The 27967-nt window shown below is 42.0% G+C and overlaps 2 protein-coding genes across 5 annotated transcripts in view; one reads left to right on the forward strand and one right to left on the reverse strand.

Annotated features, from left to right (window-relative positions):
• The window catches only part of LOC114882122, a 340169-nt gene that overhangs the window by 82228 nt on the left and 229974 nt on the right, over positions 1-27967 (forward strand). The window lies entirely within an intron of this gene.
• Positions 10162-10853, reverse strand: LOC123989251. Its single transcript, XM_046289972.1, has 2 exons — positions 10507-10853; positions 10162-10331 (listed from the first exon to the last, which is right to left on the reverse strand). Exons 1-2 carry the CDS (start codon positions 10775-10777, stop codon positions 10276-10278), a joined length of 327 nt encoding a protein of 108 aa, XP_046145928.1. The 5' UTR covers positions 10778-10853; the 3' UTR covers positions 10162-10275.

The raw sequence follows: 27967 nt of genomic DNA on the forward strand, positions 1-27967 counted from the left end.
CCCATTTCCTTCTCCGTATCAATATTGCTTGTTCCTGCTTCTTCAATCTCCTCACTCTCTTTTTCTTCGCATCCTTCGCTCGCCCTTTCATTCGTCTCTCTTTCATCCTGTCTCATCTCATTCACACCATTCTGTCCTAGATTATTTTTCATCGTCACGCTTCTAGTCACGTATCTAGGCTCTCCGTCAGTGCATTCAGTCATCAGACAGGCGATCAGCCTGTTCTGCCTTTCTCTTTCATTCTCGTCAACCACACAACTCTTCGCATCAGTTTCCACTTCGATTACCCAATAAGGTTTTTCATAGATTCCCGATACAAACGGCTCGTTGGATATCGGATCATATATGTCTATTATTTTGTCGTCCAAATATGTATTCAGACCTCTTTCTACAAATTTTCTTAGCGACAAAAGGTTTTCTACCAATGAATCCGCGTAGATCACGTTATCTAAGACTAGTCTTTCATCATTACCTGTCAGCCCTGTCACCTCGCCTACACCTTTCGCTCTCAAATCCGCCGCAGAGTCCCTATTCGCGCATCTAACAACCTTATGTTCGTTTTCGTCAAGCTCACGGAAAATTAGCTTCGAATTCGCCAGATGCTCGGTCGCACCCGAGTCAACAAGAAATCTTACTATCGACCTCGAATCCCTGATACAGTCATCGTCTCGTGATTTCTCTACACAGTCACGGACAGTCTCGTCTACCGTCACCTCTTCTGTCATGAGCGTTGATATCTCACCTTTATTCAGTCCCCTGTTTTCCAGTCTGTGTTGAGATTTCTGACCAGTCAGGTTTTTATTTCCGACATTCTTGTTTCTCAATTTTCCCCGTCCAACATTCTCTCTCCTATTACAGAGTCGCCCATTGTTGCTATTTCTCTTGAACCTTTTCACACTCTCATCTATTTTCACATCTCTTATTTTTCTCTTATATCCCCTTTCAACGCTTCGAATTTTCGGGCCACCACGGGAAACTCTTACAACGGGGTTTTTGGAGACATACTGTTCTACATACCTCATCGCTCTCGTCCCTCCTCGTCCCGTGTAGGGATATGGACATTCCCTTGCCACGTGGTTTTCGAACCGTCCACACTTGTAACATTTTCTGGCCCCCGGCGGGATGGGGCAGTCCTTACCGATGTGACCGTTGTCGTCACAATTAAAACATCTTATCGGTTTCTTCATTGACTTCCCAACCGCCAGGGCCACTGGTTGGCTCGATCCGGCGGGCGCTCTTTCCGCTTCCGACTGAATCATATAATTTTTGAGTTCATCGTAGTTCATCTTTCTGCCGTGTTGCGTTCCAAAGATGAAGTTTACCGACTGCACCTGAGGGGTGCTGGTCACTACAGCATTATAAAACGCGTCTCTTTTCTCATCTTCCGAGATCGGTTGCTCATTGGGAATGCTTTCGTAATTTCTAAGTATCTCGTCAAACCTATCTAGAAACTCAGGCTATTTTTTCTTTGCTAGGGAAAAACTTGATGGCGTAGAGCTGCTGTCTTAAACTAACGGAGGTTAAATTTACTTCCCCTCGCTTCAATTCCCGTATCTTATTCAAAAGCTCAAGTGGATCTTTAATATTCACTACTTTCCTATGATACGTCGCGTCTATTCTATTAATTAAGATGTCCCTGGCTGTATGCTTATGTTTTTCTCTCGTCTCGTCATCGTACGTCGAACTCGGCTGTACACTTGGGTCTATTACGTATAGCAAGTCATTCGATCTTAATACCGACGCGAAGTAGTCCATAAAATGCTCTAGTCTAGTCTGATTAGTCAGTTTATAATCTCGCTTCGAGCCCGCGTCTCTATTCGTCACTTCCAACCTAATCGTTTCTCTCACCTTCTCATTTTTCCCCTTTTCCCGTCTCTCTAGCATCTGCTCTATCCCTAACTTCCTGAATTCCGAAGCAACCGCTCTCGCAATCTTGTCTCGATCAGCTAAACCCCCAGGCTCAGTCGACTCGCCTCGGTCTTTTCTATTTGTATTAAATCTACTAAGACACTCTATGTTATTACTTATCACATTCGCATCTATCTCACATCCAGCAGATAATCGTTCAACACGGTCAACATGTTTGTTCATAAATACCTCTGGTCTCCTCGTCGCACTCGTCTCTTTCTCTCGTCTCCATAAGTTTTTCTCTTCCCTCAGCTCCTCCTCTCTCTTCTCCAATTCTCTTCCTCTTCTCTCTAGGGACTCCTCGACCTTCCTTGTTAACTCGTCTCTCTCCTCGCGGTAGGCGTCCTGGTGATCTAACAGTCTACCGTTGAATATTCATACAATTGAGAAGTATCTTTCAACGAACTGCTCCTGTTTTTCCGCCAGTCCTTCCAGGCGTTCCAAAACCGTCGTGCGGTGATCTGCCTTTGACTCCTCGGCCTTCGCCAAGGTAGCGGCCATCTTTCTTACAGCGATGACCATGGTACCGCAGATCGCCGACACAGACTTTCTCATTTCCGCACTTTCTTTCTTATCTCCTCGTCCATCATCTCATCTCTCACTTCTCCGGCCATTGCTCCGTCCGTCCCATATGTGGGGCCGTCAAGCAGGAGCCTTCCCCCTGACTTCTCCACTCTGTCTATAGATTCCGTCACTATTTGCTCTTCTCTTTTGTCTAGGGTGCTCTTATCTGCTTTCATTTTGGCTTTCAATCTGCGACACCGAACTACAAGTATCGCTAGACTGGTGACAGGCCAGAGGCTGGATGCAGTGAATCTTCAAAACCGCATCCAATCTCGTATCCACTACTTCAGATGACAGAAGCACAACATTCGTCATCCTACTCATGGACAGACTACTTTGGGACACTGCGACTGGTTAGTTTATTGGACCCTTTCACACAAGCCTCATGGGGTCCCTTCAAAATCTTCTGGCTGAATAACCAGGCTCAGTCGCAGCGTCCAAGGATTCACAAAGTTTGTAACGTTACATTGGAGCGTTGTTAATTCTCTGTAGTGTTATGCTACGACTCTCTCTCTCTCGAGCTAAACCCGAGTTTTTGTGCGCTATATTAAACTGTATTGTGTTACTATGGTTGGCGACGATAGTTTCAAGGAGGGTCACGTAAACTATTGTAAAGAAGGAAATAGAAACGACCTTTCCTCGTGTACCTCGCATGAGAAATCCTCGTAACCTCGAAAGACTTGACAAGAATGTACAAGGTCGAGGAGGAATAGAAAGATTGGCGGAAAAGTGAAACACCCACCTCACGCCCCTCACATGAGATACTCTCGTAACCTAAAAGGGCTCGATAAGGCACGCAAGGCGGATAAATTCCAAATTTTCCGCCGGGGCGTAACAGAAACAAAGTTATTTGCTGATTCTTTCATCATTGAAAAATTTTCACTGTAATTACGCGTTATAAATTTTCTTGTTTTCCTTGAAACAATTCTGTGTTTATTTTTGAAGTTCCAGAGCCAATGAGACGATGCCCGAAACCCTTCCAAATTTAATTTTTGGTTTTCCTGCAGTGCCCACCTTCGAATATCATTGTCATGTATTAATATTTACCTGTTTCTTGCTTCTACGAACATTTACAACGTTCCCTTTGCAATTTGTTTTAATAAATCTCTACGAGCTTTAAACTCTTCACCCTTTCATATCTTTTTTTTACTGTTGCAAGTGATAGCCGCTTCCGGTTGACTTTTACCGAAAGGTTGGCGGTAAATCCGAATGGGTCATATGTCATTGGAAAGCCCTTGACGAGAGGAACACAATGGTGTGGGTGGGAGGTCATAAATATGTGACCTTGACCCGCTAGAGGTCAAAAACTAAAGTGCCCCTGATCCTAACCTTTTTTTTTCGTGGGGGATATCTTCCAGAGACGCCCCCAGCCCCCCTGGGAAGGGGCCGAAGGGAGTGCCGATTTTTACCGGTTAAAACCACCGCGGTGACCTGCACTGGGCGTTAGGAAGGGCCTCGGGACCACTAACGAACAACACCGGGACCCAACCACCCTTGGCGCATAGCGCCCCATCACGGGGAGGGTCTAACCTTGGACTCTTCCCCTTAGTGCCAACTCCGCCGACGCCGGGGGCCACACCCGACGCCGGGGGCCACACCCGACGCCGGCTACTCCTCGGGCCGCGTGCAATGGTGACCGGGACCCCAGCCCCGGCCACCTGCGGCCCAGCGACTCCGCAAGAAGCCGCCGATCTGCGATGGGGGAGAGGGGCAAGCCCTCCCCCCGTCCTATCACCCTGGGGGAGGCCGAAGCCTCCTCCCACTATATCTAACTGGGGGGGGGAGCTCCCCCCCCCATCCCATCACCCTCGGGGAGGTCGAAGCCTCCCCCTACTACAGCTACCCTGCAGGGGGGAAGCCGAAGCTCCCCCCCTCATCCTGTTGGCGGCGGTGGACAGAATTATCAAGGCCCACCGCCCCGTCTTTCTCAGCTAACTGTGCCGTCGGGGGGCCTCTCCCGACGGCGTTGTCTCCTGCGGGCAGGGTCGGCTTTCTCCCGACCCCGCTCGGCTTCCTCCTTCAAGGCGATGACCTCCTCACTGGGGCGGTGGTGCAACCCCACGCCGAGGCGAGTAAAACCACATCCCCTCGGTCTTGTGGGGTGCTACCTGCAGCCCCAGTCTCCGGACCGCAGCTGCGACGGCAGCCACACCAATCTCCACAAGACGACTGGTCCTGCTCCAGTTCCGGTCGGTGGCAAACACGTACGTTGTGGCGGCGTCGCGTCGTCACTTGCGCGTTTCCGCTTCCTGCGCTCTATTTTAAATTGTTTATTTAACTTTTATTCAGTTGTTCTGAATTTCTTTTGTTCTTCATCCTCCGGCATCGGAACACGTCGTTTTTAATCGGAGCTGTGTTAATTTCAGAATCGCATTCCTTGCTGAATTTTCTCTCGTGAGATTTCCTTTTCTTAAAGTGCATTTAGAGTTCCCTTGAACTTTAGTGTTATATTTGTATAGTTCCAAGTTAGTTGTGTTTCGCGTTTGAACGCCTTCGTCTTATTGATTGATTTATATTTTGTGACTCTTGTTATCGTTAAACATTTTGTGTTATTAAAACTCTTTAAGTTTGGTTTAAATTAGTTTATCTGTTCAGAGTTAATTGTGAATAAATCGAGACCAATGGTAATGTAGTTCGAGTGGGCGCCTCGAACAATCTACACGCAGAAAAACGAGAACAATTATATAAGTCTTTGTGCTGAAAAATTCTTGGCTTCACATGATGAGCGGCCGGTGTTGGCCGTAACTTTCGCATAAGTCGACGAAACTCTTCCACGAAAATCTGCGGGTCACTGTCTAGTTCTTCCGAATCAAAGAATTCTGCAAGAACCCTCAAAGTCGTGCCGGACACAAGCTCGGCAGGAGAGCTCTTCAAGTCTTCTTTATAAGCCCTCCTCAGACCCAGCAAGACAACTGGAAGAACTTCGTTCCAATCCTTGCTTGAATGACATGAAATGGCTACCTTAAGGGAACGATGCCATCTTTCCACGAGACCATTCGCTTGAGGGTGGTAGGCGGTGGTGCGACAGCGCCGGCCGCCGATGAGCTTCACCAGGGCAGCGAAAAGTGCAGCTTCAAACTGCGAACCTCGATCAGTGGTTATTAAACGAGGTGCACCAAACCTTGATATCCAGTGCGTGAGAATCGCTTTGGCAACCACATCAGCTGTCGCGCTCACGATCGGAACGGCTTCGGGCCAGCGAGAAAAACGATCGATCATAGTTAAAATGTACCTGTGACCCTGCGAAGGACGTAGAGGTCCAACAATGTCCACATGAATGTGTGCGAAACGATTGTCCGGAACCGAGACCGGCAAAACGCTGGCATCTAGAACAAGTACCACGTTCCACAAGTACCAATGCGTGACAGAGCAAACGCTGTTTCGACTTGAGAGAACCACAGCAACGGGTTCTCCTTCCAAAAAGGTGGCAGCTTCACCCTAGCCACTGCATTAACTTCTCCTGCTGCTGCTGAACTTGATTCTGACTTCTCCATCCTGGACGAGCCGGCGACAGGAAGATCGCTACCGGAAGCTGCGTGGTCCGAGACCCTGGTTGGCGAACGTGCAAGCGGCATCCGGTTGAAGTACACGTTGAAATGTCGGTAACTCTACTTCACCGACGATCGGGGTCACCAGTTGTGGGGTGATGGTAATGTAGTTTGAGTGTTCAGTAAGAATCCTCAGTCGGTAATGGCGTGCTCTTCTTACCTTCACCACACTTCTTGTATAAAATTGGTCTCGATTTATTCACAATTAACTCTGAACAGATAAACTAATTTAAACCAAACTTAAAGAGTTTTAATAACACAAAATGTTTAACGATAACAAGAGTCACAAAATATAAATCAATCAATAAGACGAAGGCGTTCAAACGGGAAACACAACTAACTTGGAACTATACAAATATAACACTAAAGTTCAAGGGAACTCTAAATGCACTTTAAAAGAAAAATCTCACGAGAGAAAATTCAGCAAGGAATGCGATTCTGAAATTAACACAGCTCCGATTATAAACGATGTGTTCCGATGCCGGAGGATGAAGAACAAAAGAAATTCAGGACAACTGAATAAAAGTTAAATAAACAATTTAAAATAGAGCGCAGGAAGCGGAAACGCGCAAGCGACGACGCGACGCCGCCACAATGTATCGTCCGCAAAGCACGTGATGCTGACACCGTCCGGGACCATGACCCGCAAAACTGGGTTGTACCCCACGTTCCACAATGGGGGCCCCAAGCGGGACCACTGGGGTACACCCTCATCGACGTCCCTCCGATAGATTCGTCCGACCCGGTCCACATACCTGATGGACCTACCCCGTAGGTAAGCTCCGATCATCCGTCTCAGTACTGGGGGCACTTCGTGATCTTCCAGCGCCCCCAGTATCTTCCCGTGGGGCAGGGTATTAAAGGCGTTCACTATGTCTAGCGAAAGGCCGATCGCCACCCCGCCCCGGGACGTGGCCGAGTCGCATTGGGAGCGCGGCGAATCGATCGCATCAATGGTGCTGCGCCCCCGCCCAAAGCCGTACTGCGACTCGGCCAGATCAGGGCCTACCCGGGATAGGTGCCCGGCGAGGCGGTCAGAACCCTAACCTAACCCTAACCTAAGGTGGCCAGGATACACTTTACGAATGTCGTCTACGAAGTATGCAAACTGTTGGGCAAACGATGTAATATGCCGCACAATGTTACGCCGATACAAAAATTCGCCGATGTCGGATGCTGCGGCAGGTTCGGACGTGTTTCTTTAATTCCCGCCACTGCCGTTCAATAGAATTTGTGTGAACAGCTATTTCCCGGACTAAGGTGGCGTCTGTGACCTCCCGTCCAAGACTTTCATGAATCCCTCTAACTTGCACCGTTCCCTCAACAAATCTATGACGATGATTAACGGTAGAGTGTCCTTTCATGTTAAGGCGCCTGTCACAACCGCGATAGGACCGGTGCTCATTAGAAATGATACATGATTGAGCTTGCACTCGTGTTGCAATAATTGGATCCAGAGTACTTCGCCCCTTGTCTTGGATCTTTTCGACCCACATATCACCTGTTAAGCGACTGAAAGCACCAAAAACCCATACCTCCTCGCGATTAATGCGGAGTACCCTGCCTCAACGACGTCTTGATTTCCACCGATTGGACGATAATCATAGTCTTGGGCGTCATCCATGACCTCTTGAAAGAAATTAAACCAATCAACGCAATTTTTCTCCGTGAGGCCAGTGGAGGAGGATGCGTACGTTAGACGATCTTTTACGAAAAAATGAAAAAGAAGACGCGCTACTGCCAAGGGGGAAATGTACGCATTATGAAAAAGAGTGTGCTGTTTACGAGACTTAATCCGGCACACCCTAGTACACGCCCACCTGAACCCAATACCATTTTCACCAGTACGATCCTCCCTCCTTTCTGCCTTCATCTTTCGGTCACAGGAGCACTTTCGCTCATCTGGAATGATTCCCCTCGCAAGAAAAGCGATCCATGCTTGATCGGGCGTTAAAATTGCCGCGCCATAGGTCCAAACACTTAACTGCCCCTGGAGGAGCATACGGTATGGCTCGTACGCTCAGATACGATTCTCCGCAGATGCGTTCACGATCTCTTACGGAGACATTTTAACTAATAACAATACTTATTTACACTAACTAAGTACACTAACTATTTTATCTAAACTATAGTAACTAATCTTAACCCGTAACCACTGTGACCCTATTTTAAATAGTTACATAGTTACTGTTAGTGGGTCAATTTGACCATATCTAAATATCTTTGTTTAATTACAATTGTTGTTGGTATAATAAAACAAAACAACACATATTACAAGAACATAAGTTTATTTAATGAACAATTACAATTTTTTGTTGGCATAATAAAACAAAACAACGCATATTACAAGAACATAAGTTTATTTAATGAAAAATTACAATCTTTTGTTGGTATAATAAAACAAAACAACGCATATAACAAAAATTACTCTAATTAGCACAATTTTTGCAAATTAATTGCAATTAATTGCGGTAGTTCGTCTTTGATTAGATTTATCTTCTTCCTTTTGATGGTCTTCTTCATGGCAATCTGTATTTTATCTGTAAGATCGTGTACAGCTTTTTCCAGTTCATCATTTGTATCTATTTTGTTATTGATTGTTATGTTTTGATCCAGTACATTTCTAAACTCTGGCCAGTCTGCATGTTTGTATGTGTAAACTGTTTTTGGTGGTAGTTTTCTTAGTGCGTTCCCTATTGTGAAAGTAATCGGTCTATGATCAGAGTTTAACTCATTTAGAGCTGCAGGTTGCGAAACTGAGAGTACATTTTTGTTTATTACAATATCTATTGTTGTGGGTGTCATGTTATTAGGTGGATAGTGTGTTGGTTCATCTGTGTATAATATAGAACAGTTGTTATCTTGCAGGTATTTATATAATACTCGTCCATTTTTATTATTAATATGACACCTCCATGCCTTGTGTCTTGCATTTAGATCTCCAACAATTAGCACTTTGTTTCCTGTTCTCATCAGTCTGTTTATATCTCTCTCTGTAAATATATTCCTTGGATTATCGTATACTGCTATAATCGTGATATTATTTTCGAGGGTGACTCCGATATACTCTATTGACGTTCCCAAATTTGGGGTAATAATCTTGTGAGGTATGATTTGTCTAATAAGCTGTGGGAAAGGTAGTGAATGAAATCGACTCCATCAACTCCGTTCGGTATTCTAGGTTTATTTCCGTGCTGACTCTGTCAACGTTTTTCTAAGACTCTCCTTGCGCTCGGCCATCCTCTCCGTTAAAAAGCATTCAGAGAAGGAAGGGAAAGAGAGGATGGAGAAAGAGAGAAAATAGAGAAAGAGCGAAAATAGAGAAAGAGAAAAAGGTCTAAATATTATAGTGAAGTGTCGATAAGGGCAGCAGAAAGAAATCATAAATATGTCGTGGTGAAACGGCTCGCCCGAACCTGAGAGCTGACACTACCCAGGCCCGGGCGAGGCCCTGAAACAAACATGAAAGGAGATAATAGAAATTTTGACTCGCTCGGGTCTGGTTACCAAATGCGTACTTGACCAGGCCCGACGTGCACGAAGAAAGGAAAAGAAAAATAAAAAGGAAAAGGAAAATGAAAAGACAGCGGCGTATGTGGTGCGCCGGTCACCACAAAGCATTGCCACACCTCCAGCCGAGTTATGCCTGCATCTTTTTATTGCCACATTTCTTATTCCATTAGCATTCCAGGTACAGGTTTTTAGATCGTCCATCGTTATTCAATTTTTTGACAAAATTGTACAAAATATTGAAACTTTTCAATATTATTGTTGCATGTTGCCAATTGTACATTTAATTGTTTAACTGATTCCAGCATTTTTGGTATGTTTATGAATTCATTTAACTTTTTTATTTCTGTTGTGAGCTGTACTAACTGTGTGATTTCTTCAACATTGGTCTCCCGCCTTGTCTGGTCCTGTACTGTTTTTGTTGGTTTATTAAACCATGCATTACTTGTGTCTACAGTCGTTGAATGTTGTGTTGTAGAAACTTTGTGCTGCCTTGTTGATGTGAGTTCTGGAAATTGATCCATGTTTTTTGCATTTGTTTCAAAGGTTTTAGCTTTATTATGATTGTTTAGTGCATCTGATTTCCCTTCTTTATTTGTTTTTGAGTTTTCTAACCAAGAGAGTTTATAAATATACGCTACACAAGTGGTCGCATTTGCTGGATGTCCTTCCCCGCAGTTTACACATTTGGCTGGTTCAGTTCTGGGCTTTGTGCAGTCCTTGGTGTGGTGTTTACCAGCGCATTTCAGGCAGGCTGGTTCAGCATAACAGTTTGTTGCAGAATGTCCCCACTCTTGGCATCTGTGACATTGCGTTAGTTTTTGCTTAGTTATATAATTACTCCATGTCACTTTAGTGTAGCATAAATATTTTATTTTGGTTTGTAGCGCTTTTAAATTTATTGAAGGTGGGACTGTAACCATATATAATGGTCTTGCTGTTCCCCTCATTCTGTTTACATTCATTATGTTGATGCCTGCTTCTTTGAGCTCATCTTGTACGTCTTCTGTTGTTACTTCATTATGTAAACCATTTAGCACGTAGACCCTTTTCTTCTCGTCCTTCCTTGTATAGGTATGGAAATTTATTCCCCTTTCCTTCCATATGCTTTTTAAATTTTCATAATCTAGCAGTGTCTGGAGATGAACACTGACACTGCCTTCACTATATTTAATATGAAACTTTTCTTTCACAATGGCTTTAATTAATGATATGAATTTCTTATGATCCTGAACATTACCGTGCATTATCAATGGGGGAAACTTTTTTATGTTATTTCTATTACTTGATGCACTAGTGGTATTTTGACTTCCACTACCTGTTTCTTCTGCTTCCATGTCTTCCAATACAGCAAACCTATTGGACGTTTCCACTGGTGTTCTAATAGCCTTTTTGCTTCCAGCCATTTCTTCTGTACTTGACCATTTACGTTTACGTGTAACAGCTATAACAGAATTGAATGTAGCATTATCATTATCCTCTAGAGCTATACTGTTATGACACTCAAGTATTTTGTTTGGAGTGTCGTGATTTGACGACACCACGTGGGTGTTGAGGTTATGTTTGTCCTTTATCTTTAATTTATTGCTCTTAACAGAAATTATTGTCTTTTTAATAACACTGTATTATTTTAATGTTTTATATAACTCAAACACGTGTATATGAACAACACTATGGTCTCTTTCCTTGATTTTGTATCAATCCTTCTTGAGGGTACCGGTATCCGGGACGAGTGCCGGACGAGGGCCGATTACGAGTCAGGCCCGTTACCAGCGCCTCTACTTTCTATTACGGTAACAAAACTTAAAGTACTTGTACTTCAATGCGTCTATACCTTTTTTTATAAATATTTATTTCGAAAACGATTGAGTGTTGGACCCAACATTGAAACATATGTTGGTGTACTACACCTACACCTATATGTCCCGGCCTCCCCTTGTTAGCTGAAAAGTCGCAATTTTCGGAGACTTCAATTACTTATAACTTTTAAATGCGGTGACCGATCTCGATGAATTTTTCAGGATACACATAACATTTAAATTTACAAATGTCATATTTTAAATTTTCGTTACAGGTTGAAATAAAAAAATTAATAAATTGTCTTTTATTATTTCTTTCCCGATTTCAGCAAATTTTAATTTTTTAAAACGACAAAGGCATATATCTTAGTGAATAAATTTTTGTAGCTTCTCGAGAATCCTTAAGTTATTTGGTCCAGTTTTAAGGGAGGTATTGTGTTTTAAAAGTTGGACGAATACTTTTGCGGTCCACTGTATATATGAAAAGGTAACTTACATAACTAAATAAAATTATAATACATACTAACAATCATTGTTTTTAAAAGAATTATTTATTAAGCAAATGAAATGTAGTATTTGTTCGGTGGGCCCCCCCTGCCGCCTCTGCCGCCTCTTCCTCCTCCCCTCGGGAATCTCCCGCGGTAGGGCTTCCTTCTGGTGCCTGCGGCTGTTCCTCTTTCTGTAATGTAAAATTTGAACAGTTATGTATTTTAGAATTAAAGTTTTATTTATGACGCAAATTGGTTAATTATTTGTTTGATGGGAACTCTGATACTTACTACGTGGCGCCTTTTCCTCCTCCTCCTGCTCCTTTCCGTTATTGCTGGATGAGGTTGTTGGCGAAGGTTCCACCCTTTGTTGCAGCTGCTGGTGCAGCCCCGCAATCTGGTGGTGCAGGACCTGCTGCTGCCTCTCTTGTTCTTGGCGCTCTCGCTCCCGCTGCTCCGGCAGCTGCTGCTGCAGTTGCAGCATCATGTTCATGATTGTTTGTTCTGAAAGAAAAAGGGGAAATATATACCTTACATCCATATTTTTGAATCATGCAGTATATTCATTTTCAATTAAAGTTGACATTATACTTACGGTTGTTGGTTTGGTCATCAAATTAAACATGAAGTGGCTCCAAAACGTTTGCGTACACCATTTAAAAGAGAATACCTCATTTCCAATTGGACCAAATGACTTGAGGGTTTTTGAGAAGCTATAAAAATTAATTTACTGAAATATGTGCTTTTGTCGTTTTAAAAAATTACAATTTGTTGAAATCGTGAAAGAAAAATATAGTGAAGGGTAATATTTCAATTTTTTTATGTGACCCTATAATGAAAATTTAAAATATGTCTTTCGTAGATTGTAATAAGTTATGTATGTGCTGAAAATTTCATCGAGATCGGTAAATGCAGTTAGAAGTTAGAAATAATTAAAATTCCCGAAAATTGCAACAAACGAAAGACATATTTTAAATTTTCATTACAGGTTCACATAAAAAAGTTGAAATATTACCCTTCACTATTTTCTTTCACGATTTCAACAAATTTTAATTTTTTAAAACGACATAAGCACATACAGCTTCTCGAAAAACGTCAAGTTATTTAGTCCAACTGTAAATTAGGTATTCTGTTTTAACACGTTGACTGCCGCAGTGAAAATGGGCATTTGGTACGAAGTTGTAATTATTAAGAATATGAATAATTAATTTTCAAATTTCAAATGTCAAGCTTTTAATTTTATACTTTAAATTATTAGTATAATAACAATACTATTGAAAATAATATTTTTCTATCTTTTTCTTTTACTTATTGGAGTGCCTGTAATTTGCGATGCCGGTCACTGGTAACCCCCTCGGCAGTGAACGTGTAAACTGTGTGCGCACACTTGTTGGATTCACTGTACGTTTAATTTTGTAACGCGTCGCCGCCATAAGAATTAGCAAATAATGATGTTGTTGAAAGAATTAGTTATTATTTCTCAAAAGCGTTGCTGGCTGCCTTACGATGCCCAAATAGTCCCCAACTTTTCACTATGATATTCGTAATCAGCGTATAAAACAAACGTAAGAATACTACAATATGTTTTAAAAAAAATCGAGGGTGAGTGGTTAACATAAGTACACATATTTCTGATAAAATAAAATTTTCACTTACGGTAAAATTGTTTTGGAACACTTCACAAGTTTAAAGTATTTTCTTCTGCGACTACTGACGCAGGAATGGTCTTCTGAATTTCCCTAAAAGCTGATCTGTTGAATTTCCACTACCCAGGCCCACTTTCCCCCCCACCACTCAGCGAGCTCAGCGCAATCAACGGAAAACGGATTTTCTGGAAACTTGCAGTCTTTGAAAATGACCTCTCCAAAGGGTATAGCCGGGTAAGGTAGGCAAAATGGCCCTTGAACCAAATTAAATTCAGAATGCGTCATTCGATAGCATATCAAAAGAAAATACTGTACATCAATTTTCAACCCCCTATTTTAACCAGGGGGGCAGTGATGGGGAGCAAAATAGATGCCAGATCATGCCCCATTGCCCCTATTTCATAACATCCAAAAATTCTGAAAAAATTCTGATACACTACAAACACGGTAGCGCAGTTTAGGGAATTTTTTCAGACTTTTTCATTGCAAATCGTATTTGGAAAAGATGAAAAACCGAACAAACAATCTGAAGAAACGCGATTTGTTACTGAAAATGTAAGAGCACTACTTTTATATTACTGTGGGAATAACATATTAATATAATTATTACTCTTGAATTTTTTCAGATTTTGTGTTGTGGTACAACGTAGTTAAAAAAATTAGAAACCAATTATTTCGCATGAAAAAGTAATTTCTACTTCGCATTTTTATTTCTTGTTTTTTTAGAATATGTATTAAGTACTTTGTGACCCTTTCGGGGGTTCACTCTATACAAAAAAGGGGAATGCCGCAGAGTACAAAATTTCGTTGGGCGCCAGCCACTGATTGTGGCAACCGAGAGCAAACCAAAAGGAAAGGGGTATGGGGCGTCTACACTGGAGGGTTCGCGAGCACTTGCGTCCGTACAATTTCGCGGGGGAGTGAGCAAGGAGGAGATAACTGGGGGCGGGAAGGTACAGGGTCAGGATGGGTTCTCGCAGAGGTCTCTACGTTACGCGTAACTTGAATAATAACAGGGGGTCCGAAACGAGAAGGGGTTCGCTGCCAAACTCAAACAATGTACTCGAAAAATGGTAGTCAGAGGGCTTACCCACACGCCTCACTCAAACTCTCACAACACTCTACACTCTCAAATCGCTTTGTTCTATCTCAATACTTTTCTATACGCTCTTTATGGTCGCTATCTGCTAATTGCCGGCTCGTCGTCGCCGCTGCGACGACGAGACCGTCGCGTGCCATTCTGGGGAGGGGATGGGGTTTTGGAAGGGAGCCTTTTTCGTCACGGGACTGATCGATTATCGATACTCGATACACCGGTGATCGGGGTCGATGGGGCTGACGGACTTCCTTCGGTGACGGGTGGGCTGGGGTCTTCGGGCTCGGCGACAGATGGCTCCGGGTGGACGTTTGCGTCAATCTGGGCCGCGTCATCTTAGTTTCTGGAATTCCTTGGGAGTCCCATGTTGCTCCGTTTGTTGGAGGGGTGGGCCTGTCGCCGGCCTCGAAGCTCCTGGTGAGGGTGATCCTTGATGACCTGTCCGTCGCCTCCATCGGTCCGACACCGGCGGGCGGGGGGAAAGGGGTAAGGTGAGGGAAGGGTTAGAGGTTATTATTAGGTGGGCGCATGGGTGGGGGAAAGCGCAGCGATTGTAACGGGGGGGCACGGGTGTCACCACGTTACAACTTTTAAATTGATTCAATATGTACTTAATACATATTCTACAAAAACAGCAAATAAAAATTCGAAGTAAAAGTTACTTTTTCATTCTAAATAATTGTTTTTTCATTTTTTTAACTACGTTGCACCACATCAAAAAATCTGAAAAAATTCAAGAGTAATAATTATGCTAATATGTTATTACCACAGTAATATAAAAGTAGTGCTCTTACATTTTCAGTAACAAATCGCCTTTCTTCAGATTCTTTGTTCGGTTTTTCATTTTTTACAATTACGATTTGCAATGAAAAAATCATTGCCCCCATTACTGCCCCCCTGGTTAACCCCCCAGGGGGATGAAAATTGGTGTACAGTATTTTCTTTTCATATGCTATCGAATGACGCATTCTGAATTGAATTTGGTTGAAGGTCCATTTTGCCTACCTTACCCGGCTATACCCTTTAATTTGGCAAAGCAGTAGCGTGCGCTTCTCAAGATTTTCCAAGAAAATTGCATTAAAATTGCATAATAATCGCTATACTCCGTTATAAACAGTTTGCGTTAAAAAATGAAGAACGCTCGAAATGGTGGACGGCGTAACGTGAAATAATGGTAATCGGTAGGTTGCTGGTTCTAGTGTCGCTATCGATATTTTTTTTTTCTTCTTTAATTGACCTGAATTTTTCGCCTAAAATTGATGAAATGTGTTCTCTCCTTAGCTTGATTAAAGCTGATTTCAGTAGACAAAGACAAAAAATTAATTCTATGTAAAGAAAGAAGACAGACGCACATGAAATAGATACCGCGACTGGACGAAGTAAACACGTAGTAAAGAAAATTTTATTTTCAGTCATTTTCGTCTTATCTTTATAATTGTAGCACTAATGGATACCTGACATTCTTCTGATGAAAATGTGTCCAAACACGATATAATTTGAACCATATTTACTGTACATAATTCATTATGGTTTACATTATGAGTTACTGTACGTGATTCATTATGTATTTATTAGATAACGTAAATATGATCCGATTTACGTCGTAAAAACGACGAAGAATCGGACCATCTTTGTACGATGCATCGTAGCGAAGTTACCAAACATATTTGCCGGTGGTGGTATGAAAGTCACCGCCTTCGACTAAGGTCGAATCGACCGACCGCATCAATTTTTCAAAACATGAAATTCTTTATTTTTCACCGCATCGGTATGAAAGTGGTACTAATGGATTGCTGGTGTTCTCCCGATTAAAATGATACCTCATATCACGTAAACCGGACTACTTTTAACGAAACTGGCTTTTAATTATGCATTGAGATTTTTCACGTAATTTGGTTCATTATTGTCCAACTTATGTCGCGTTTGGTATCATTTTGATCAGAAAAACATAAGGAATCGATTGACATCGCTTCCGCAAAGATGTGATAAAAAATGCGGAAGTTGGTATTTCTACAAGAGAAAGCCATTTCCTTTTTCGGACGGCATACGTGGTACAGGCACGGCCACAAACACAGAAATTCGGACCCTCGGTTGCATGAAAAGTTGTATAAGTTTATTGCATAGTCTGAACGCGGCCTAACGGTAGTCTCAGGTACCGATACTACCCCTGTGACGTCGAGGAAATTCCAGGTGGTTGCAAACTGACCGTGGCGGGCAATTAACTGAGTAAGCGTTTTGACTCTGACAAAACATATTGAGAATAAAGAACCCCAAAATGAAACATACTAATCCTGAGGCAATAGAAGTAGACAATCAACACGAAAATATTTCTAGGAAAGTAGTAAACTGGTCGATGGCTTCATAAACTTATTGTTACCACGGTTCAGTTCAGAATATTTGTATGCTGCGGAAGTATTGACTGCAAAATACGTGTTTTGTGATATTAGGAAAACCCCGTGATTTCCATAAACCCGGACAGTTTCTTCCTATTTGAAATCCTATTTGATCTTCCTATTGAAAATTAAAGTAATTTACAAGCTAACAATAATAAGAGAATGATAATAGAAGAAATAAACAATAATAATAGAATAAACAACATAGAATTGACACCTCGGCTACATATAAGGCAGCCCGTACACCAAAGATGCATTTAATACGCAACATACAACATGCGACGTAATGTACATGTCATATGTTGCTAAATCGTGTAAACCAGTGCAGCAAATCCATCCTGAAAAATTTAATGAATGTTATATGCACGGTCGCATGGACCGCGTCGCGTGTCACTTACCGCTGGATCCGAGTCCGATGACAGACATAGGGTTCCGACATCGACACCTTCGATACCCTTGAAAAGCAGGTCAAAGCCCCAAATGCATTGACCCTGACACGTGCCAATTATATATGTATATTATGTTATCCTTCTATAACGTTTACAGAAATCATCACACAGCCAATAACACTGTGCAACAGCCAAATGATTTCGTAACCGCCACTATGAAATTGTTATAGATTTTTGCAAGCTAGATACCAATCTGAAATCCGTTTCTCAAAAACTACGACCTAGAGAGAAACGGATTTCAGATTCGTATCCAGCTTGCAAAAATCTATAACAATTTTATAGTGGCAGTTACGAAATGAAAAGAATGTCAAAATTTGTTGTACAGTGTAATACATGTTATGTGAGCGGTCTGTAAAGTGTTAAACATTTTTTTTTTTTTCAATAATTATTTGCTATGAAACTTTTATCAACACATTTGTGATATTTTTTTGATTAAAATAACCCAAAACACGACGTTAATCGGATTAGTTTTGTTATTAATCTATTTCAATTGATCAAGTGAATGATTGGGCTCGAGAAAATTGGTGGTAGGGCAATGTCACACCATTTTTTCGGCCGGCGCAGAGAAAAGGAGGGATCCTTCGCACACAACGCCGATCACTTTATCTTACACGAGCCTAGTCAGTAGATGTAACTCCTTCGACCAATAAGACGTGTGAGGAAAGGCGGGGCACGACCAATGAGACGCACATTTTTTTCGACGGCCAAGTTACGGATAGCGAACAGCAGTCAGTTGGAATTCATACTTTGCGACGCTCTCTTCAATCGAATATCAGTATATTCCGTTGAAGAGTGCATAATACGTACAAGTAATTTCATAATTCCAATTTTATTTATTTATTTCTTTTTGTATACAAATTCCTGTTGTATACAAATAAGAAAAAGAAATTCAGCTTTGAGCGAATCAAAAATTCAGCTTTGAGCGAATCGAAACATTCAGCTTTGAGCGAATCGAAACATTCTGCTTTGAGCGAATCAAAAAATTCTGCTTTGAGCGAATCGAAAGATTCTGCTTTGAGCGAATCGAAAAATTCTGCTTTCAGCGAATAGAAACAAAGGGGTTTCATTTCAATCAGTTTCAACAAGAATATAAAAATGCCTAGATTGCCGACGAAATCGCCCAATGAAATTTATGATGCTCTAAAAGAGCTTTGGTTTATTGATAATGAAGGTAAACTTTTGTCATGGGATAATGACGTTTGGACAAAAGCGGTTAATGCATTAAAAGGTACAATGACAAAGGATTATATCTACCTTTATTTGTCGAAAAATAGAAGTAATGCTTTTGATCAAATACATAAAATCGAAACATTAGAATATGCCAAAGACGACAGTTTCGATACAACGGTATCAGACAATTTGAAAGACGATCCAAATTGGTCGATGGGTAAAACAAATTGCGTATTACCACCTCTGCGAACATCAATCACATTGTCGAAAAGCGAATGGGACAGTCTGAAATTAAATATCGCAAAATACAAAGATCGCGAATACGACTGTAATGTCGCGAAGTTCTCCCTCTCACTGAGTTCTCCGCGTACTTTTGTATGATTTGTATCTACGTTGCTAGCTAGGTAGAGGTTCTTACTTACCTTTCGCTGGGCGAGGATACCTGTAGAAATAAGTCGTCCTGGTGGATGTAGACAGTAGGGTAGACGTTTAATTGAAGTTCACACACTTCCGAGCACAACAAATGTTTATTGGTATTTCGTACAGTTCTTAACTTGCGCGTGTTTTACAATTGACGAGTTGCTCTGTCGGGTCTCTGGGTCCCGTAGCAGAGTCGTATTTTGCGGATTTTGTACGCGTGTTAGAATTAAATCCGGATTCGCGTTGACGAACTGGCCGATTCTGAACGAGTTTCACGGAAGTGATCGGGTCACGATGACTTTTGAGTCTGCACTATAATTGATCTGATACGGGTTCTGTACTATAATTGGTCTGAAGTATAATTTTTTTTGTCTGCACTGTTTCTGTAGTATAATTTTTGTCTGAACGCGGGCGGTTTGGTCTCGTTATTATATATTGATTAATGAGGTCGACTTTTGATTTGCCAATTCGGGTGAACCACCTCGTCCGGATCGTCAGCGTTCTTGCCGTACGACATCCCGGCTGAGTTGCTCACTCAGAATTTTTGCGGAGCGATGAATTTGGATGGTGCAATAGAAGTTCAAAGAATTTGTATCGCGAAATGTAAGTTTAAAGAATCTGTATGGCGAAATATAAGTTTAAAGAATTTAGGTCGCGAAATAGCGGCTTAAAGAGTTTGGGTGGCGAAATAGAAATTTTAAAGAATGCGTCACAGGACGTGACACGACATACTCGTCATTGGTTGGTCGGACGCGGTATACGACATTTTATGGAGTCATCTGAAATTGCCCTGTCCCTTCGCGTTTAAAAATGCAAAAATAAATCGAAATCCTGGCGAGATATTCTTGTCAATTAAAGGTAGTTGCTCGGAATGCAATTCCGAAATTCATATATATTGTAAAACCGAACCGACTGAAGATAGTCCGATTTTATATATTTCCACCTTCGATTCTCGCATGATCGTACATGAAAAGAAGCGGCAAGTTCGTGGTGATAGACGAATGCGCATTGGAAAAAAATTACAAGGTACATCTACTTACGCTTGGCGACGGAATGAAGCTAATAAATTAATGGATTTTGGAGATGTTGCACCGGCCAACCTACCATCGGAAGATGTTGCGCGTAAAATAAAACAGGAAACTCAAGATAAAGAGTTGGGATTGTTTAAAGTTAAAGCGGCTCTTACTTCACTGTGGGACATGAAGTATGGTGAAGAATTTAATGGCTGTATTTATGAGATTGGGCTGGATCATTTTTATATGATGTATTGGAGTCCCACACAGCTATTTCTGTATAAAAAATTTTAGAACGAAGATAATATTGGTAGTATTAGTATCGATGCAACTGGCGGACTAGTAAAACAGATTCCAAAACCTGACGGTTCGAAACGAGTCGTTTATCTTTACCAGGCCGTTTGTGGTTATCGCCAGAAGATTTTGCCTTTATTTCAGTTGATTTCCGAAAAGCACGATACCAACACATTAACGTATTGGATGCGAGAGTGGTTGCGTTCCGAAGGATCGATTCCGAAACAAGTAATCATAGATTACTTACCTGCACTTTTGAATGCAACTTGTTTAGCATTCAATAACAGAGATATTAAAACATACATCGAGAACTGTATTGTCTTCGATAACAGCTCATCATCAATGCGTGTCCAACATCCTCGATGTCTTATTCGCATTGACACTGCTTCCACTGTTATTGAATAACGGTGGTATTGCCGTATTTGTTGAATGTTGTTGTTGTAAAATATCAGATGGGGCAAAGTGGTGATCTAGGAAAATATGTCTGTTAACAGGCCAAATACCAGAGGCACGAAAGCCACTCTCAGCTATTGCCACAGTTGCCGCTCTGCCATATGCTTCATTTAGTAATTTAGAAATTTGAGTTTGAGATATTTTATCACCTTTATATTGACGAAGAAATGTTTCTTGCGCTTGGGTAAAATATTTCTGTAGTGAACCAAAAAAAGCAACATATAAGGGTTGCAAACGATGGGTAGTATGCCCAGGCAACTGCAATAATACTATTCCATTATCTCGAGCAAAGATACAAGCGTCTAAGTTTTTGCTATGTGTCGTGTGTCCGTCAAGTAGTAAAAGGACTTTCTTATTTTCATTGCAGTTTACATGATTTTTGAAATGATTCAGCCATTCAACAAACAATTGGGAATTTATGTAACCTGTGTCTGAAATAGTAACAATGCTTCCTGGGGGTGCCCCAATTTTAAGATCATTATTGAACTTTTTTCTTTTAAAAATTATCATAGGTGGAACATAAAACCCAGCAGCACTGACCGCGCATACCATAGTTGTAAGAACGCCACGCTCACCACTTGTTATGGCCCCTACTTGGCGTTTACCTTTACGAGCAACCACCTTTTGTAGAGATTTTTGTACCGTCGAAAACCCCGATTCATCGACGTTAAATATAGTGTTGGCAGTGAATTTAAACTCGTATACAGTTTTTTCTAAGATATCAAAGAAATGATCTACGTTCTCTCTATTGAAACCTCGTGCTCTTGCCATTGAGGTACCTTCAGGTTTTCGTACTGACAGCTGTGAATTTCGACGCATAAACGCGTAAAACCATTTTTTCCCTGCTATTTTCTTATCTTTATTAAAGGAATGTGGCAATGAGTATTTTTCAGCAACATCAAAAGCTAGTTTTTGTATTTCTCGGATGGTCAAACCAAAAAAGTATTCTTCAAGTTGAAGAATATATTCTGAAAGAATTTTCTCCATCTGTACGGAAAATACGGGTTGTTTACCTAATGCTTTTATTTCATTTCCAATAGCGTTTTTTTTATCAGCATGTCTCTTAATAGTTGCTTTAGGTACATTAAAAATACGGCTACACTCATTCAAACCAACAGCGCCATTCCTATAAGCCGCAACAGCCTTTAATAAATCACTTTCGGACCAACGTCCGTAATGTCCTCTTTTAGCCATATGAATCCTAGGAGAGATACAAATTTAATTGGACCAGTCCATTTTGGGCAACTACGATATGGTCCAACGTGAACAACTTCAGAGATTATGCCAAAATATTCTATATAACCCTACTTTTAACTTATACTGGTAAAACTATCATGATATTTTGTATATGAACAAATTATACTAAAACAGTTATATACCAGTTGCTTGATGTAGTTAACAAATGCTTTGAAAAATCCTATTTTCGCCAAAAATACAATAGAAGCGCTCCTAATGCTACATACTCGTCGAACTTTTCTTTCCATGTTCGTAACCTATGATGGTGCATTATTTTATCTGAGATATCCTGTAGTTTACTTAACATTTTTCCCATGTTTTGAATTTCCTTTGGGTTAACGTTTGTTTCCTGTATTAGGTTCCTTGGTATGTCAGTCTCTGAGATGTTAATTACTGGGTTTTGAATCCTAGCAAAGACTATTTGATAGAGATACGTTTTATCTTCGGATATAATATAACCAATGCGAATAACAGATACACCAAAACAAGCATTTGAAAAAGTCCAAATGGATATTGTCGGCCCATTACTTTTGACTAAAAAACAGAATCGTTATTTACTCACCTGTAACGACCCAGAGATAGGTACGTCACTGCACCGACGTACAGGGAGAGCGGTTCCCCGAGAAGGCGACTCGTATGAATGTATCAGGGATTATAGGTTGGCGTTGTAACGGGGTCGGTCGGTTCGGTGCGCATGGCATTGCGCACCGCGGTCGGTTTCCCCGTGTCAGGGTTCGCTTGGGAACAGGTTCGGTGAAATAACGAGTCCGGATTAAGTAAGAAAATATAAATATTTATTCAGAATATTGAGATATAAGAAGCTAGGGGGCTATAAGGCCGGTCGAGGTGGGCCGCCGGCTGCGGCCCCTGGTGCCGATGTCGCTGGTGGTGGCGGTATATGCTGCCGAGCTCGCTACAACAGAAGAAGCTAACGGTGAGCTGGCGATGGAGCCATGTTGCACTTAAGCCTAGATGTACACTGAGTTGCATTGAACTTGTCGCAGTGAAGTTGGCTACAAATTGGCTCACCAACGCTGCGTGAATGCGTTAGTGAATTTGTAGCCAAGTTCAATGCAACTCATTGTACATTGGCTTATGAACTACGGTCGGGACCCGGCCCGTCACAGAAGTTACGCGGTCTTACAAACTAGCGCGGGTCGTAGCTGTCGCTACGCGGTCTTACGGACTAACGCAGATCGTAGCGGTTGCTACGCTGTCTTACGGACTAACGGCGCGGAGTGAAGGTGCGGCGCAGTGGGCGAGCGCGAACGAGAGAGACGCGGTGTTCTTGTGTACCCGGGATACGCCGAGTCGTCGAAGACAAGAAGGGATGGCCCATTCGTGCCGTCGGTCTTTATTCAAATGTTGCGCTGCGGTGGAGTTGCTGCCCGCGTGCCTAACGCGGCTGTCTTCTCGTTCACCGTGGTCAAACCTAGCAGTGAACGAGGCGACGACCAATCCTGGCTCGCCCTGGGTCGAGCCTCGGAACGGGACGGAATCAATTGCCATAGGTCGGACGCGCTGCCGTGTAAGCTAGCGTTCGGGACCCCGCGGACAAACCGGCGGATGTCACGGACGCGCACTAGTTTCGTCATCCTGGGTCAAACCTCGGGGCTGACGAAGCTAGGCGCCTACGGCTGCTGGACCGATTGGGAGCTGCCAGCCCGTGACGTACGTCACGTTCCGACGGCCGGTGAGTTCTTCGCCTGAACAAACCGCGACGTCGAGCCTGCCGGTGCTCCGGTCCGACCTTCTAGGAGGTCTACTCAAGGCCGAGGCCCCGAGGCAACTCATCGATCCGCGTGTCGATCGATGCTACTTATAGCCTCGCTCGCGGGAGTGGGGAGGCCGCCGCGGTGGGGGCCCACGATGCGCGATGCCGATCTGCGGCTGTTGTCGCAACAATAACGAATACCATCGTAACCACGAATACCAAGTGGGATCATCGTAAAAATATCTCCTATTATACCGGCAGTACACGCTCGCCGAGGCGACCCGAGACCAGGCGAGTACGAGAATGTACTTGATGGTCTCGCCTCGCCTCGTGCCCTCTCGCCTCGTGCTCGGAGCGCTCGGCCTAGACGCGAGCTTTCAGGACGAGTCAAAGGAAACGAAGCCGACACTAGGAGTACACGGGTAGCCCCCGCGAGAGTGTACACGGTACTCTCGGATCTCGGGTCTCGGGACTCTCGTCTCAGGAGATCTCGCGTTCGAATCGCCTCGGCGAGCGTGTACTGCCGGCATTAGATGTGAAAGGTGTTACGGGCAATGTGTTCAACGTGAAAATTTTGTAAAATGACCGGACATTGTGTAGATTGCACATTCTTCTGGGCAATGTATACATATAATGGGCAGGTATTTCACAAGTGGCCCAGACATTTTATATAATACCCACGGTTCGTTGACGTTAAACTTATTATTATTATTATTATTATTATTGAAACCATACATAGCGGCCGGCATCGCTTTCGTTATTATTTAAACAACACTATTGTCTTAGGAAAGTGTTGCCGGCTGCCTTACGGCGCGCCGCGGCTGCGGCGGCTGGATTTATATATGTAGCCTAATTTAACCTATCACATCTATGTAACAAGAGCGTTTCGATACATTGACCACCACCCTCTAGATATTCTGTATAATGATCGGACATTTTATAGATTGACCGAAACTTATTACGGACATTTTGCACGTCTTTTCAACACAATACCGGGTCATTTTGTAAAAGGCCCAAGTTAAACACATTGCCCGTTACAAACGATTTTATCGCGATTGGTTCATTCCTTGCAAAGTAACACCAAGAAATAAGCTTTTTGCTATAACAATAGTTATTAACAATAATAAATTCCATACATTTTTGGAAGCGAGCTCATCACGAAAATATCTCCAATTAGATTGGAAAACTTTCATCGCGAACGGTACATTGTTTGCAGAGTAACACCAGCGAATAGGATTCTTGCTATAACAATAGTTATTAACAATTACAAATTCCACAAATGTTTACAATTGGGATCATCGCGAAAATATCTCCGATTATGATCCGTTTCCAATCATAGCGATCGGTACATTCCCTGCAGAGTAGCGCTAAAGAATAGAAGTTTGCAATAACAATAGTTATTATATATGTACAGGTAGGTCTCGATTAGTGTGAGTAATACTTCCCAGAAATTGTTTGCATTATTTGAATTCGTACTATTCGAATATTTGGAATATAGGAATTGGTCCTTATCATACGTATACTATTAAATTATAATAGCATAAACATGTTTAGTATTTTAACAGTGTTGTTTGCACTTTCTTCTGCTTTTTCATATCTCCGTATATGTGATGATAAACCCGCAGTATTTTATCCAAGTCTCTGTTAACTTGCATGCTTCGATCCATGTCTGGATCAAAAAAAGCCTCGCATTAACTGAATTTTTGTTCGCATTAAATGCGACCTGGTATCATTTTAAAATTCGCACTAAACCGAATATCGCACTATGTGAACTAGCATTAATCGAGACTTACCTGTATATTGGTTTCTGGTCGACGCGATATGTGTATAGAAACAGTAGAGACAGACGATTGCATTCTGACCCATACACCGCCAGAGTAGGCGGTTGAATACACGTAGGCATACGTAGAATTCAATGTAGTAGTAACAATAGTTTTTCACGAATATCTCGGAAACTAAAGCTTTCAGTTGATTATGCATAATAAAAAAGTTCTTCAGCATCATGCCTCCGACAACATATTAAAGGGTCATTGAAATCAACCTATGTTGAGATTAGAAACTTTCTGTTTTTTGCAATAATAATCCTTGGCAATGAAGAAATGCAAAATGTTTTTGTAACGGTAACAATCGGGAGACATACTCTACAAGATGCAAAAGGTTTCGTTCCAATTGATCCATCTGTCTCGGAGTAATCGGCGAACAAAGGCAGAAAAAATAAAAATAGTTTTTTACCAATATCTCGAAAACTAAAACTTTAGGTTAATTATGCATAATGAAAAAGATGTTCAGAATCATGCCTAAACTACTTGGCGTTACCTTTTTTTTACATATAATGTACTTTTTGTGGGATTGTAGAGTCGCAATAAGATTTGGAGTGTGCGCTATCTGTGGCATATTAGCGAGGCAAATAGATACTACCCGCGTTATTAATGATCTACACGCAGCATGCATCAATGAACCTAGATAAACATTGCTTTCAAATACTAAAGCCAAACAAAATCTACAGGTGATGTCCTTCTTCAGAACACCCCGTGAAACATACTGAACCACTGTTAATACAGTGAATTCAGCAGCTGTCGAAACATTATAATTTAGAAAAATGTTAGAATTTTCGATCATCGATGCAGCTGGAGCAGGTGACAAATATTTTTTCAGACTAATTAAAAAGTTTGCGGATTCTTCAGATTCGCAGTTAGTATCCGCTCTTACCAACTGCGCATAGGAATTTAAGAGCAATGTCCTATAATACCCGTGATGGCAGTACACGTTGGATTAGTATTTCGCGTACCATGCTGTCGAATCTGACCGAAAAAATTTTCTAAGGCATCTTGGTTAAAATTGCGACCAATAAAGTGTGAAAATCCAAGATTGCCTAGAAGTGTTGTCAAAAATTTAAAATTTTGTAGCGTTCTAATCCAATTGTGTACTACCAGTGGACGTTCTTTATCCGCAAACTTTCTTTTGATAAATTTCATGCTTCGAAAAACATTAATGCCTACATTCCAGATATTGGGTGTTTCGTAGTTCATATCTATTACCGGAAGAGGACGACTACGGTTGACACTGTCGATAATATAATTCATAAAATGAATGAATCGAGCAGTGTCAACACCTTCTAGAGGCATTTCACGCGTACCGCACACACTCTTAATTTTATTGCGACTCATAAGTGTCATTACGGACACTTTCCTAATTTTCTCTACTACTACATGTTTTGCAGTAAACTTCTTCAGAACTCGATCCTGAGAAGAAGCATTACTGCTATCAATAAAATATAAATCTTCCATGTGTGACCATTTAGCCACGCGTGGAAGATTATCCGCTAAATTGAATTGCAAATCTTTAGTCAAAAGGTTGTTCCGCATGCACTTTAATAGGTGCAGAGGATCGAAGAGCGTCACGATTTGATTATCATCTATTACAATAATATCATGTCGCAATATATCAGATTGTTGAAAGGCATTTCGCTTCGAACAATCTACTAGGCATTGGATTGCCTTACAATTCGTACTGCCTATATGCCTTGGTCGCAAACTGAGGCTACAACTACAATACCGGCCTGACATGCACGGCGAACTAATTCTTTAAACATCCTAACAATGATTTCCGCGGAAGAACTACCTCCACAAAAAGTATATGCGACAGGTTACTTCCAAGGTCGCACTCCGTCTATGCCTTTCAACATTCACACCATGGCATGATCCACGACATCCGAAGAACGCGAAAAACCGGAGTCTACAAATCCTTCAACTATGTCCAATGAAGGATTATAGACCAGTGACGGCGATAATTTAATTTCGTCGAAAAGCAGAATAGCGTATCTGCTTTTCTGGTTTGGAAAGGACTCGGACGGTTCTTCGAGTTTACGGAATACGTGGTCGCAAATTCCAGCTCTTAGTGGAATGTGCGACAATAATTTCCGAAGTGTTTCGATACTTGGCAAAAGAAATAATTTTGACAAATTTCGAAACGCTTTTGGGCTTTGCTTATAAATACTTAAAGCTAGTACGTTTTCCTCTTCCGTGAAGCGTCGTCCGTAGATGGGTTTTCCTTCGTTGCGCATCTGGGCGGAAATCATCGCGTGCAGGGGTACACTAATTCCTCCGAGATTGCGACTATGGTTTCATTCCCACATTGCGACTGGGTCTGGTCCCACGCCTTGCGTGCGTTATTCCTACGCTTATGCTTTTTTCGCTCGAGTTAGTCAAGCAGTGTAACCCGATGCCCGCCGCGGTTCTTTTGATGTGAGTTGGCACCTTAGCAATT

This window comes from Osmia bicornis, unplaced genomic scaffold, assembly GCF_907164935.1.
Source record: "Osmia bicornis bicornis unplaced genomic scaffold, iOsmBic2.1, whole genome shotgun sequence".
NCBI classification, from domain to species: Eukaryota; Metazoa; Arthropoda; class Insecta; order Hymenoptera; family Megachilidae; genus Osmia; species Osmia bicornis.

What these genes read in the sequence shown, in the direction of transcription:
- LOC123989251 (XM_046289972.1), bottom strand. Translation starts at nt 10,777, where the DNA reads ATGCACGGTAATGTTCAGGATCATAAGAAATTCATATCATTAATTAAA. An exon ending in AGATGAGCTCAAAGAAGCAG is followed by an intron (nt 10,332 to 10,506) that starts GCATCAACATAA and finishes GCAATGTCACAG; the next exon opens with ATGCCAAGAGTGGGGACATT.